The sequence below is a fragment of the Acanthisitta chloris genome, unplaced genomic scaffold (assembly GCF_000695815.1).
Source record: "Acanthisitta chloris isolate BGI_N310 unplaced genomic scaffold, ASM69581v1 scaffold41210, whole genome shotgun sequence".
NCBI classification, from domain to species: Eukaryota; Metazoa; Chordata; class Aves; order Passeriformes; family Acanthisittidae; genus Acanthisitta; species Acanthisitta chloris.
The window spans coordinates 2,450-17,013 of NW_008652994.1; the positions used below are offsets into that span (position 1 = coordinate 2,450).

Below are 14,564 nucleotides of genomic sequence, written 5' to 3' on the forward strand. Positions count from 1 at the left end.
GACATATTTTCTTCTTTGAGGTGACAACTGACATGTGAATTGGACCAAACCCAGGTGGTTTGTCCCGAGCACAGAACCAGCTCTGACAGCGAAACGGAAAAAGCCCTGAACTATCATGGGTTTGTGTTTTGCCGTGGGCCACAATGAGGCTGTTGCAGGTGACACCTCTGTACAAACCACCAAAGAGCATCTGCAACTCACCCTGACCTAGCAGCTGTCACCTGGCAGTCACCTACAGCACCCTGTGCTCACACAGAGCTGTTGTATCGGTGCGCTAGCACATCCTTCTCCTGCGTCAGTGGTCTTGGAAAGGGTCCCAAAACCATTCCAGGGCATTAGGAACAATTAGGAGCACTCACGTGCCCCAGTTTCTCATCTCAAATTCTCCTGTCCTGGGAGAAGTGGTTAGGTTTTTTCTTTTTCCCCCTGCATTATAAGGCTGGATTTACCTTTACTTACCTTTGATATATACGTAGTTCCAGGAATTCCAGTTCTGTTTCTTACAATCAAGGTAACAGTTACCTATCTGTGGTAGGTACATGATTGTATTCATTCATGTTTGGTACTTTATTTTTCAGTAGTTTTTTAACAGAAGGCCCTGTTTTCATTCTGTATTCTTTTGACTGTAATTTAGGACCATACATGAAACACAAGCCAGATATTTAAATGGCTGGATAGCCACTCTATTTTCTTGTTTGCAGCACTATAAACAAGGTATTTGGTTTCTTTTTAACCTCTCCAATAGAAAATAAAACTCCCCAAGAAAACAGCCAGACGGTACCCAGCATATGAGCTCTATCTCTATGGGGAAGGGAGCTATGCTGAAGAAAACAAAAATCTCCTACTGACAGGCATTCCAGTTCTCTTTCTTCCTGGGAATGCTGGCAGTTACAAGCAAGGTAAGTGCTTAGCCAAGTTATAGGGATGTTACAAAAAGCTGTCATATTTACGCATTAGTTTGTTTTTTGTCTGAAATAATATCGCCAGAGTCATAATGATTGATCATAATATGATACAGATATCCTTGTTAGTCCATGGTTAATGTCAGAGAGTCAAAATACATCAGTTTTGTTTGAAATCAGTTGCACATTTAAGATCTAAAATTTCTCTCGAGTGAGACTTTAGCTTTGAAAGCCATAAGCAGTACAGTTTATGCTGTGCTATGGCAGCACTGCACCCTGGCTGTGTTTTTGATTGCAAACATCTAGTTGGTTTTGATTTGAACAATGTTTAGTGCAGCTAATGCCAAGCAAAACAAGACCTGAATTGATTAGAAGAAACAGAACCATCTACCATCTGTGATGTGAAGGAGTTAGGTGATACAGCAATAAGCATCATTTTGTGGCTTCATTGTTTCCTGCTTCTTTATGCAATGATGTTTTTTACTCAGCATCATCTTTCCACTGTACACAGAGCCTGCATTTGTGTTCCAGGTTATTCCCCTCTTACACAGCTGGGCTTCAACTGAAAGGAATGTTTTTTGAGCATTTATTTTTCACTGTGGATACTGAAGCTAATCACTTGATGAACGTGAAGCTTTGTGTTTCAGTGCTTACTCTAGTACCAGTATCCAGTATTTCTTCCAGGCTGGTTTGTCAGACTGTTGGTTTTGTTCTCTAAAATGTGCTTTGAAGCAGTTAGTGACACTCTCTTAGTGTTAGCAAAATGGAGATGTGTGTGTGGGGAAAACCACCACAGTCTGAACCCTGATCACTTACTGTGATCATTTTTCCTTGCTCTAAACTTGATGATTCAATGATCTGATGTCAGAGAACCTTTGCAAAGTTATTTTTTGAGAACATCCTGACTTAGTTTATAACAAAGTGATATATTTTACCAACTAGTACTCTCAGAAGTACAGACTGACAGACGCAATAGCATTCAAAGGAGATTGCAGGCAGAACAGTTATGAGAGATGCCATATGGACTTCTGTAATTGTGCATAAAGTATGGCAAATCTGAGTTAAGGCTGTCTCTGAAAACACAGCAGCACATCCCCGTGCAGGAAACAGCATAATTCTTTCAGGGCACGTTAGGAATTGAAAGGAATTATCTGAGGGACAAACGGACTAGGTGAGTGGAAGTACTGAATGCTGTGAGTATAATGTGCTGCTTAAGATCAGTTAATACTTAAATGTATATTCATTGAGAAACTGTTTTAGAGAGACTGGCAGTAAGTCATACATGCATTTTACACATTCCTTGTTAAATGTAATTGTTCTGTCTTATTGGCTGCTCAGGATCTTTTTTGTTTTATTATGGAGTTTATGGATATTCGTAAAATATCTCTGTAGCCAGGGGTGAGCTGAAAAGAGATTGTTTGCTTTTGGATGTCTATAATAAATGGCTTGAGACGAACAGTGGAATTAATATAACATTTGTTTCTTAATAGCTTATATATTTATGTCCTTGGCTACTAAAGGTGGTGCTAAGCAGTGACTATTCGGCTGTTCTAATCGATGTGGTTTCTTTTCCTAGTACGTTCTCTTGGCTCCATTGCACTCAGAAAAGCAGAAGATGTTGACTTCAAGTATCATTTTAATTTCTTCACTGTCAACTTTAATGAGGAGCTGGTTGCATTGTATGGTGGTAGTCTGCAGCGTCAGACCAAGTTTGTGCATGAGTGCATAAAAGTGATTCTGAAGTTGTACAGGGTAAGTGGTGACATATGCTGAATTAATGTCTTTGCATTTGGGAATGGAATTCTGGGCTGCCTGTTCTGCTGGAAAACTGGACTGATAAATAAGGGAGGGAGACTTTATGCCATGTGTAGGTCATTGAATGTGATAATAATGCAATGGAGAATTGCTTCTCTTTAACAGGTTTTTAGTGCCTGTGACAATCCCAGAGCTCTGGTTAGGTTCTGTATTGTGTTTCTAAGCAAACACTTCCATGAACAATATATGCTTTTTTCTAGTAGAGATATCAAGTTTCTCTAGCTTATTAAAATATTAATATAGCATTGCCTTACATCCAGTTTTCTCTTGGAAAGTTTTTTGGCATCCTCTGTTCCTAAGAGTCTCAGGAATTAAAATATGCTGAAGTTTAGCTTACAGAGGCTATGTATTATTTCCTTCTGAGCGGGAAACTTCACACTAAGCATGTTTTTTGAGAGAGAAAATACATGTGTATTCATTTTGTCAAGTTGATGCTAGTTAATATTATCTTTGAAAAGCCAAAAGTTAATTTTTGGGGCAAAAATATCTGCGACTGATAACCATAGTTCAATGTCAAATCTATTTTTGATGTGTCTAATTACTCTTTGCTCTTTGCTTAAGGATCGAGAATTTGCACCCACCAGTGTTGCAATAGTAGGTCATTCTATGGGTGGTCTTGTTGCAAGAGCCTTGCTCACACTGAAGAATTTTAAGCCTGAACTGATAAACCTCCTCATTACACAAGCCACACCTCACGTTGCACCTGTAATGCCTTTAGACAAATACCTTACTGGTAAGTGTTGCAGGTTATCTGATTACATCCTATTTCTGTGTTGGTCCTCTCAAGCATTAATAGGTGAGAATCTTGCAAATCAGCAGCAAAATGTGCTGCTTTGTTTACTGTAATTAATCTGTTCCTTTGTTAGTCAGGTGGTTGGCTGAGAGCACTGGGATACTCAGAGAAAGTCAAGTGTCAGATAAAATGGATTATGTGGATTTATGTGGGAGGCTGTGGCTGCCCCAACCCTGGCAGTGTTCAAGGCCGGGTTGGAAAAAGCCTTGAGCAACTTGGTCTGGTGGGAGGTATCCCTGCCCAGGGCAGGGGGTTGGGACCAGATGATCTGTAAGGTCCATTCCAGCCCCTTAACATTCTGTGATTATATGACTTGAGTTTCTGTGCAGGGCCTGGAGCTCTCAATAAGATATAATTTTAAGAAGTTGCAGGTCATGTTACTAAATCTGTAAGATCTCCAGTGAATGATATTTTTTCTTTCTTTTTTTCTTTAAAATTGACCTCTGTAATGTCTTTCTCTATTAAATGAATTGCTTAAATAGCAACTTGTACAAAAATAGCGCTAAATTTAATGGTTTTGGTGCCCGAAGGTTGTGGGGGTGAGAATATTAAATATAGATGGAATAGTCTATTTTATATAATACATTTATAAAACAGGTCATACTTTCTCCTCCTAAATGACTGTGGCATAAATATAAAGTGTAATAATTATGCATGTGCTATACACTTCCTGAAAAGCTAGATTTGATTAAACTGCACTGATTAAACATGTGCTTGGTGATAATTGTGTTGCTGTGTGTAGATACTGAGGGAGCTGGTGAAGCAAAGGGAACAGACATTGATTTTCATTATTCCCTGTGACACCCAAGAGGAATGGATTATCCTTAGCTGCTGGATTTGATTTATTGTGCTTGTATTAATTCTTCCTCCTGCAATTGATTTCAGTGCAATTCTGCTTCCTTGTTGGCTGTTTCTGGACTGTGTCTGTCCTTCACACAAATCTGTGGTTTTCTCCTTCAATGATATATGTGCTCAGCTGATGGAGAAAGTGTGTGTCTCTTTCCTTGATGCTACCTCCTTGGGATTAAAATAAGCATTTTTCTCCCTTACATGAATCAAAAGTGATAATCAGAGCTCAAATGCCTCTTGAGAGGCTTAAAGAAACTTCTAATTCAATGTTTATATAGCTTTTTGGTATATTAAATAGGCTTATGGGAAAATTGTGATTGATTTTAATGTATTTTGTAGATTTTTATACAGCTGTAAACAGTCATTGGATTCTAAAGGCCCAGGATTTAAGGAATTTAACCACCCTTTCTGTGGCTGGAGGATTCAGAGATTACCAAGTGCGGTCAGGACTGGCCTTTCTACCAGGACTGAGTCAACATGACAGTGCCTTATCTGTTGTGGTAAAAAGCAAACTCTTTTGGTTTTGCATGGAGCAGTGTTAGCTGTGTAATGCATGTATCTGTGGCTAATTGCACCTTGTATGTGCAGCATGGTGCGAATAAGTTCAGAAATTCTACATGTGCAAACACAGAGTAGACAGTGCATGGCTATTGAATCAGAAATAGCTGATGTGTTATAAATGAATGTTCACTGGCAGAGTATGTGTGGGGTCAACTGGAATCACCTACCACTTGGTACTGTCTCTTCTTACCACCTGCCTGCGTGTTTTCAGTTCCAGAAGTCAGGTTTTATTTTTCTGCATTTTTGCAAGAGATGTCTATATGGAGACTGGCAGATGTGCAAGTAGAGTGCATGTTTGATTATAGAGAGCTCTGGCTTGGAGCCTCCTTGCTCTATTTGTTTTTTATCACAGATTTTAGGAATAGAAAGGGTGTATTGCATCAAGTCCAGCCTTCTGCTTCTGCAAGCATCTATCCTTTCAAAATTAGTCAAGAGACATCATTAAGTATTTAGGTTTGTCCTTCCATCCCCTCTCCATCAGCCTGTTCCCTACATGGAAAAAGCTGTAAAATATTCACCAATAGGGAGAAAATTTGTAATTTCCATTTACTGCACAAGCCAGTTTTTAAATGTGTTTGTTCTGACATCAGCTTGAAGTGTTATCTGCAGTAGTTGTCATTCCCTTGGTGTTTACCTCGCTGCCTATTGTACAAAGCTGTCTATAAATAGTCTCAGTTCGGATAAGCTAAGCTAAGAAGATTAACTCTGCATTCCCTTTGGCCCAGTAACCCTTCTCTGCATCTGCTCTAGTTTTGTTTCTCTTGAGTGTTGGGGACCAGAATTTTGCATGAGATTTCATGAGAAGTGGTACCAGTTCTCTCTCCCATTTGTTTGGTTTGGTTTGAGGGTGGTGTTGTGGTTGTTATTGTTCAGTTTGGGGTTTTTTTTCATTCCAGGTGTGATGCACAGCTTCAAGTTGTGCAGCTAGGTGATGAGCTGCATGTCTGGGAGGTGGCTGTGGTGTGGTTAGTCCCTAGAATGCAATACATTAAATACATGAATGGATAGCTTCAGACTGTGCAGTTCTTTCTGCATGGTGTCCTGATGCTTCTTTCTGTTGAGGATGCCCTTGGTTTTTCATTGGCATGCTTCCATTCTTGTATGCCAGGATCAATTATTGAAACAGTAAGGTTATTCATAGCTGCAGTCTTTGAAGAATTTTTTTGCTGAGTTCCCTCCACACCATTATTTGCCCTTTCACCAGTAGTCTCTGCTGTCTAACATAGATAACTTGGTCCGTTTGTTTTATAAGTCCTATTTTATAAGTGCTTCTGTGCTTGTAAGATCTTTGACTGGAGAAGTCATTCTGCTGTACCCTAGGCCCTGAAACTCTTATGAAAAACACTATTCTTTTTAATAATTGCACAGATATGTTTAAATAAGGAGGGGAAAGGCTTGCTTAGAATTCTAAAACGTTGAAAACTAACAAAGCCTTAACTTTTCTTTCCCCAAACAGAGCTCAGCTGTGCCTAGAGCTTGGGCCTCAACTGACCATCTCTCCATAGTGTGGTAAGCTAATGGGACAAGGATCAATTGACTGTACATACCTCTGTTCTCTACTGTTATCACTTGATACCATAATTTAACTTCAGCATAGTGTTATAATGATGTCTCTTCTGACAGCTTTTATTACCCTGGATGTTTTCTTTCTAGATTTAATTTTATTCTTTCTATTTTCTAGGTGCAAAGAACTGATCTTGGCTACCATTAGAGCATTTTTTGATCTCATAGATGAAAATACAAGGCAGGTCTGTAGATGTGATCTCCTGTATATTTACCCATCAAACTTTCTTCTTCCATCCCAGAATACTTAATCAGGAGAAATCTCTCCCTATTATACAGAAAACTGCTTTTTGATCATTCCAAGCCCTGTTGAGAAAATAGTTTCTGTTGTGTACCTGTCACTGAAAAATCCTGTGGCTCTGTGTTGTTTGAGTAATGTGTCAGAAATTATTAGAAGCTTTTGCTCAGTTTTCATTATTGACTGCTGGATACTTCAGAGCTGGGGTGTGGGCTGAGCACTTCTTCCATAATGCAGCAGGTTCAGTTGACCTTGCAGCAGCACAAATACATTTTGTTAGCTGTGTAGCTGTGAATGTGACCTCTCAGTGTGTGTTCAGGTCACCTTCCCTGACTGGTACACAAAGGGTGAAAATACATGTGGTGGTCCCAGTGACCAGCAGATATTCGTGGTGTTGTTTTTCACAAAGCACTTAGAAAAATGAATGCAAGCAAAATACCTGCATCCTCGTACCCAGCTACCATTATTTATTGCTTTTCTGAGTGAATATCCTGCATCTTACTGTCTGAAAACTGCTGGAGAAATCTCCCACTGTGCTGTTTTCTTTCTGAAATGTTATGCAGCAATAAGCATGAATTGGAATTAAGGTCTAAGGGGTTGAAAATACATGAGCAGAGCCCCAGACATAGAAGAGGAAGGATCCAGGTGTTCTTTTCAAGGCTGTTCAGGGCACACTTCTTCCTTTTGTTTAGAGTAGGTGAGGATGTAAAACTCCTGAAAGGTTTAGGGTTATTTTAATAACGTGAGTAGACTTTTTGTATTGCAGTGATTGACCATTGATGGCACTTTATCTGTTCAGATAACTGAATTTAGAATGGAAAGTGCATTGTGTCTTGTAACAATCTCTTCTGCCTCTCAGCCACAAAACTGTATTGATGTTCTTAAATCATACACATTGGTAAAAAATTGATCATGTGGTCTGTTTTTTAGATAACTGAGGATCCAAAGAAGAGAATGTCTGTCCTGAACCACCACTTTGTGAGACACCCTGCAAAGATATTTGAGGAAAATCCTGAAGCTCTTACAGAACTTGCAGGTGTGCAGCAGTTTTCCTGTGAATAGGATTCACTGATACTCCTTTGTTATTAGTTAATCTTCTCAGTAACAAACTTGTGGAATACACTTTGTCCTTCTTCAGACGTTGCTAAAATGCTATACAGGTTATAGACCTAAACAATCAGCATTTGTTTGGTTTCGGTACAGGTTAAAAGGGGTAGGAGCAAAACTCTGTCACTTTTATGTAGGTTGGATTCTGGAGGATGCACAACAGTCATAGTCACACCAGGATGTCCCAGGAACTGGGAATAGCTGGATGTCAAAAGTACAGTGTAATCTACTCTCAGGTCCTGTGCTTGCAAGAGGAATAGTCTGGGTGTTGTAGGGCCATTGTGTTAGTTTTGTGTCACTCATGGAAATTCAGAATATTCAGATCTGCTTCATCCATCACTTCCTCTTTCTGCTGCTTTGACACAGCAGAGTGGAATGAACAGCAAACTAAGGGTTTCCTTGTAACTCCTAAGAATCAGTAGTTAAAAGTAAGAAATGTTGACTGCATGGAGCCTTAGGAAGTAGACACAACTACTGTAGGGCACAGCTGTATCCCTACTTTTGCTGAAGTAGGCTGAACCATTTTATGGAAACCATTTTATTTCAGGAATTTTCTCAATGTAAGGTATTGCAGAAGTACTAAAGTAGGTTGAACTTTTGTATCCAGAAGGCATTTAGGCATTGGCATATACTGAAGTGAGTATGGAGCAGAAGGCCACCAAAATAGTTAGTTCCTGGGGCATAGGACTTGGGGGAAAGAGGCTGAGTTGAACTGTGGTTTTTCACCCTGAAGAGAATGCTGAGGGGGATCATTTGCTGTCCTCAACTGCCTAATGAAAGCTTGGAGAGAACATGGAGCTAGATTGTTCTCAGAGGTGCACAGTCATGGCACAATTGGCAATACAGTCCTGTTGCAACAAAAGGCGTTCCAGTTAGATAGAAGGAAAAAGTACTTCACCAGAAGGGTGGTCAAACAGGACACTGGAACAGGTAGTGAAACGGATTTTTTTTGTTTGCCTTCTTTGGGGTCAGTTTTTAGCAATAAGGAGGAATTAATGACATTAGTATCACTCACCTTATTTGTTTTGTTGCCTTTAGATCTTTGTTTCAAGATCCACAGGGTTTTTACTTTACAATTAGTAATTAGGAACAGGACCCTGGGATTTTGCTGTGTAAGTGATGATAACTGTTGCATGTAACCCTAAGCCGTAGCAATACTCAGTGTTGATAAAAGTTTAGAAAGTTTGTCCATATGAAGAGATGAAATAAGACCTTGATGATAAGTAAAACATAAAATTTTGGATATAAAGGTAATGGTTCCTATAATGTCACATATTTATTTTTAGGAGCTTTCATGTGGATTACAGTCAAAGCCTCAAAATGGACTTACTCAGTTCACAATGTAAGTAATGTTTTTTCCTCTTTGTGTGTTTATGTTTAGTTTTGGTTGGGTTGGGTTTTGTTTTACTAATGAGCTTTTGTTTTTTGTCTTTTAAGGATTCTGATGGCAAATACTTCACATTTCCTCTTGCAAGCCACAGAAAATCATACAGTCATGTTTACTGTGAAAATAGTATGTTGGTGAGAAAAGACTTCTCTTCATGTCTGGAGTTTGTTTATAAAGCTGTGGGTTTTTTTTTAAATTTAGATATGCTGCAGTTTCAGACAGTTTAATGAACAGTTGCTGAAATCCATTTACATTCACAACCTAATGCACTGTGTAAGCTGCACTACCTGTTTTAACATGTCACAGATCTGAAACTGTCAATGCCACCTGAACCTCACATGTTTTATTTTTGACTCTCTTATGGTTAGCCCTAGATACTTTGTCCTTCAATTTAGTGCAGTTCTGTGCTGATGGCTTTGAATGAAGAAGGTATTTTTAGTGCTGTGGTGTTTCAGCCATATTTCTAATTTGGGAAAGCTGTTTGTAGGTTTGCTTTCCTGTAAGAAAATTTCAGTGAGCCTGAAAGGCTGCAGAGATCTTTCGCTCAGCAGTGAAAGTGAGTGGAGGACAGATGAGCAAACAGCACCACCTCAGTTGTCTCCTATGGACAGGAGATGCAACAATATGCGTTTCTTGTATTTTTTAGCACAAGACACATAAATTCAGCCAGATTTTAACTTTTTTTGAAAGTACTTTTTTACAAGAAGGAATGTAATCTCTTGGCAAACTGAATGGATAAATGTGCTTTTTAGAATTATGTATTTTAGATTAGTGGCAAGAAGACTGAGATGCTTTCCTGTTCCATCCTGCCTGTCCCTGTTGTCACTCCTCCCTGTGCCAAAGAAGACACTCATACCACCACTGTGAAACAAAGATTGTCTGTTCTTGGTGCTTTTGTAATTGTTCTTCTCAGCAGCACCTCCAGTGTTTACACATTGGTTGTGATCTTAGTTGTGCTTTAATAGGGTAACTTTTGCCTTTGTTAGGATGTGTTAAAGGCAGGACTTGTACAGCTTGAGGAGGAAAAGGGAGGTACTTGGTTTAATGTCCGAGATACTTGCATCAGGGAGCTGTCACTTCATAACACTTGAGTTCTCAAGGGAGGGAGCAGCAGAACATTAAATATCTGTAGTATTCCTTTACTGGTTAGGATAGTACCTTGAGATGTTTCTTTTAGTTAGGAGACTAAACATCATATGTAAGATGGATATTTTTTAAAGAGAAGTTCTGAAAGCTTGTTTGCTTGTCCTTGTATTTACTCATAACTGGAAAGGATGGAAAGTGAAGTGATTTAAAGTGGTTCCCAGAAACCCTCACTGGTCACTGCTGTGCTTCACCTTTCCATCCTTGTAATTGCAAGGTTATGATACCAGATTTTAATGGAGGATATCCCTTGCTGGTAACACAGAAGAGTGAGAGTATCTTTGATGGTAAATCACTGAATAATTCTGAGAGAGACTGTTTGTATAATCATCTTGGCTTTTACACTTCAGCATTTGACATCTTCAGGAAAGTTTGCTCGCTGCAGTGATAGCTGCTGCAGACATGCTAAATAGAAAAGGAGTGAGACAAAAGATGAAAGTTTGTTCTCTTTTTAGTAAGTTAATGGCACCGAGGTTCTGCTGTCAAGAGTATTTTTAGGAGAGTTGCAAGGATGCCTGGTGTACTGAAACAGCATCTAGAACTTTGGGATCTTATCATCAGCTGTAACTCCTGTATTGTTTGGGGTGAGGAATTGGTATTTTAAATAGATTGATAAATGCAGTCACACCTAAGTAATGCACTATTTTATGGTATTGACTTTGCAGGACACAAGCAGCTGGATTTATGGCTGTATGAACAGTAATTCATCAATGTGGTGAGTATAGATAGTTCCTGCTCTTTGTTCAAATGGATCTGGTGAGACTGTTTGAATTTAAAGCATATGTAGGAAGGAAGAGATTGGGAAGTAAAATGGTTATTGTAAATAATTCATGCTTTCTGTATCACCAAGAAAACAGGACAGAAAAGGTTTTCAGCTTCCAGGTGGAATTGAACTAGCATAGTGTGTAGCCAGAGTGTCTTGCCTCCAACAGATAGCCAGATGTCATCATTCCTTGTTCCTGATCCAAGAAATTGACTGTTACTCCTTTGTATAACCTTTGATCAGCATCAAGTGCAGGATAGCTTAGTTCAGGACTGCTACTTAGACCTCATCTAATAATGGTGGGTTTGCTATGTGCTGTGTCCTGAGGTCCTGTAAAACTACTCAGAGAGTTAGAGGTGTCCTGGTATTCTTAAAATCAAAACCTGAAGTGACTGTGTTGCAGTTTGGTGTGTTAACTCCATGTAAGTACACACTATTTTAGAACTGCTGCACTCTTTAGCAGCTAACAACATTTGTGATTTATATGGTATACTTTAGGTGTTCCCATAGGAAAAGTTGGTACTTTTGATGTCTAAAAGATGATAATAAAACGGCAGACATTATTAACTAATATATTCAATGCCAGTGCTATTTCAGCTCATGAAAGGTTTTCATTATGTGTCTGAAGTTGCTAATAACTGCAATGGCTAATAACTGCCGCATGGGTTTTTTATGACAGAGTTGGAGCTTTGCTTAACTTGTGTTTGCAAAACCAAGATTTGGGGTGTCTGAAATGATTATAGTTTGATAAATTACTATGGTAGCTAACTGCAGTACACCCAAACTTCTTCTCAATTTAAAATGTGAATCCAGTGGGAAGAGCTGATATGTTAATCCACTGGCATAACGTAGTGCCTGCAGAATGAATATGCTCATCCTTTAATGTGCATCAATTTTTACAGCCTGGAAGCTACTGATTTATCCTGGAGAGCTGAGTTGCTTCCAACCGCCAAGGTAAGGATTGTCCGTAATTGTAGGAGGGAGACATGCTTCAGGGAGTAGTGGCAAGTCATACAGGGAGGATGTGTTCTACTTACAGCATTGGAACATGCAGTTATGTTCAGAGGAAGTGGGTACAGGAGGTAGACAACTGGGAACTGACAAGAGGCGTGCTAAGGGCTATGTTCAGTAATGGCTTCTTTTTTTTTTTAACTTTCCTTTTTAAGGTCGTAAAACTGAAACTTCAGGACTATGTTTCCTTGTCCCACATTGTCATTCAGGTGCCACCTGCAGTTGGCAATAAGGTAAAAAAAAATGAGATGTAGAAATTGCTTGCTTTCAGGTGCTATGGCAGAAGGAAAAGGAAGTGTATTAAATAAATGCTAAGTTACTTTGAGAAACTATAGACCTACACTCAAGTGTGGTTTGAAGGTAACTTGTTATCTTCTGTAAGCTCAGAAACATTTGGTTTGATAAAATGCCAAACACAAGGCATGAACAGCACTTGAACCATAAAAAGCAATAGCTCTTTAATCAGTTCTTAAAGAGTTCTTGTTGGAGATTGTAATGGTAGTCTTGCTTGTTTTTCTTAATACTCTGATTGCATTCCTGAATGTTTATACCTTTATGCAGTCACTGCTCTTACCAGGGTAGCAGAGAATTTATGTAATTGAAGACGTCACGTGGATTCTGGGGAGCACAGATCAGATACCTCTGCAGCTCTGAGACCACAAATAATGAGGTAGACTGAGTTGTGCAGAGTTTGATAGTTCTGGATCTCACAAATGAGTTGGATATCTTTGCATCCAGGCCTGTCAGGATCCCAGCGAAAGGAACACTTGCAGTAAAGCTAAGCAGACTTGGCATATTACCCAGCTGGGCCTGGCAGTCCTTTCTAGTTAGTCCTGGAAATGGCAGAACACTGAACTTGAATTTCAAGGCTAAGCAGAACTGACATTCCTTTCTGTGACACAAATACAATCTCTGTGTCTCTGTTATAATAGTCCATGATCCAAGAAATTATTCACAGCTGAAGTGATCATAATGTTCATCTATGAGTGTATTGTCAGTTAGTTGTGATGGAGATGTTTTGCAGTTCAGTTAGTAACACACAATGTTCTGGGTAAGCTAAGACAGAAGAGAGATCACTTGTGATCTGTAACCTGCTGGGTTGCAGTCCATTGTTAAATTTGGGAAACTACTTTCAAAAAGTAAAGAAATGGTTGATTTACAGTGGCATGGAAAATAATTTTCAAGTGAACTAAATACTAGAGATAGTACAACTCATAGCTGCTGGATAGTTTGCTTTGCCTTTGCATGATTAAACTTCAGGAGCCAAATAAAGGTTTTTGCTTTGAAATTGTGTCCAGAGTTTGACCAAGTCACTCTCCTATGTAACACCCCCTCAAGAAACACGTACCTGGGAAGGAGGGATGTGGACTGGGTTCCAGTCATTCTCAGCTATTTGGAATAGCCTTTTGAAGGCTGTTGCAAATGGGTGAGAGTTAGAGTGAAGCTACACAGACTTGTACTGCTGCGTAGAGGAGCAAGTGACCTGCTGGTCCCCATCAGGGCACTGGGGAGAGGTGGCTTCTCAATATTTGTGCCCTGGACTCTGCTTGAGCTTGTGAATGGAATTTGGCAGGTACAAAGGTTTTATAGTCCTGTGCTCAGTTTAGATCTGTTTTTGACATCCTGAATTGCAGTATACCTTGGGCTGTGAATTCTTCAAAGAGGATTCCAGGACAGTACAGCTTCCTGTAACACATCTTTTGTCATTTGGTAAGTAAAGCATATTACTTTGGAGAAAAATTGAAAACTAATATTACTGACATTAATAAATTTGCCTAAAAATTCCATAGTTGGGAGGTTTTATGTGGGTAATTTTCTATTAAAGTTCAGACTGCTTTTGTTAGTAACAAAGAAATAAGAAATGTGGGGGTTTTGACTAACAGATATGGAAGCACATAAGCTTCCTGGAAAAAAAATATATGCAGATGTAGTTAGTTCTCAGATAATTTTAGCCAATAAGTGATAATAATATTTCCCTTACAGGGCTTTCTTCAACCAAAGTTCTGTTAAATTCAACTGGCTTACTTTACAATGTGCAGCTCCAGCACTTCAACCAAGTAAGAATACTACTTAATTTTTTAAGCTAATCTTAGCACTGTTTGGAGAATGTGAGTGATTTTGGGGTTTTTTATGTTCTAGATATATCAAGCTTTCAAAATTTATATAGAGAGCCACTGCCAGTCACTTAAAGGTAAATACAAGTCTTCTAAAGTATAAATTTATAGAACACATGCTTGAAAACTCTCAAGGCTGAAGCTGGTGGAAACAAAAGTCCTCTCATGCAATGGGGTTTAGGCAATACTGTTATAATTTGCTCAAATGTCTCTGCTGTTATATCACAATTTTAAGGGTAGCTCAGAGAAAATGAAGAATTAGTCCTTATATGTTTGTTTTTCTCACTTCCCAGCAAGGGGAAGTTGAACTTTCAGCAG

General features: G+C 39.1%; 1 protein-coding gene across 1 annotated transcript in view; it reads left to right on the plus strand.

The window, feature by feature from the left end:
• Nucleotides 1-745: 745 nt before the first annotated feature.
• PGAP1 (post-GPI attachment to proteins 1) overlaps nt 746-14,564 on the plus strand; it is a gene marked incomplete at its 5' end in the record, with an annotated part of 23,717 nt that continues 9,898 nt past the window's right edge. Inside the window, 15 exon segments of the mRNA XM_009079060.1 lie at nt 746-899; nt 2,479-2,654; nt 3,279-3,450; nt 4,699-4,859; nt 6,377-6,429; nt 6,602-6,668; nt 7,652-7,757; nt 9,115-9,170; nt 9,266-9,349; nt 11,024-11,073; nt 12,024-12,075; nt 12,288-12,365; nt 13,767-13,842; nt 14,116-14,189; nt 14,272-14,323. Coding sequence (XP_009077308.1) covers nt 746-899; nt 2,479-2,654; nt 3,279-3,450; nt 4,699-4,859; nt 6,377-6,429; nt 6,602-6,668; nt 7,652-7,757; nt 9,115-9,170; nt 9,266-9,349; nt 11,024-11,073; nt 12,024-12,075; nt 12,288-12,365; nt 13,767-13,842; nt 14,116-14,189; nt 14,272-14,323 — 1,411 coding nt within the window.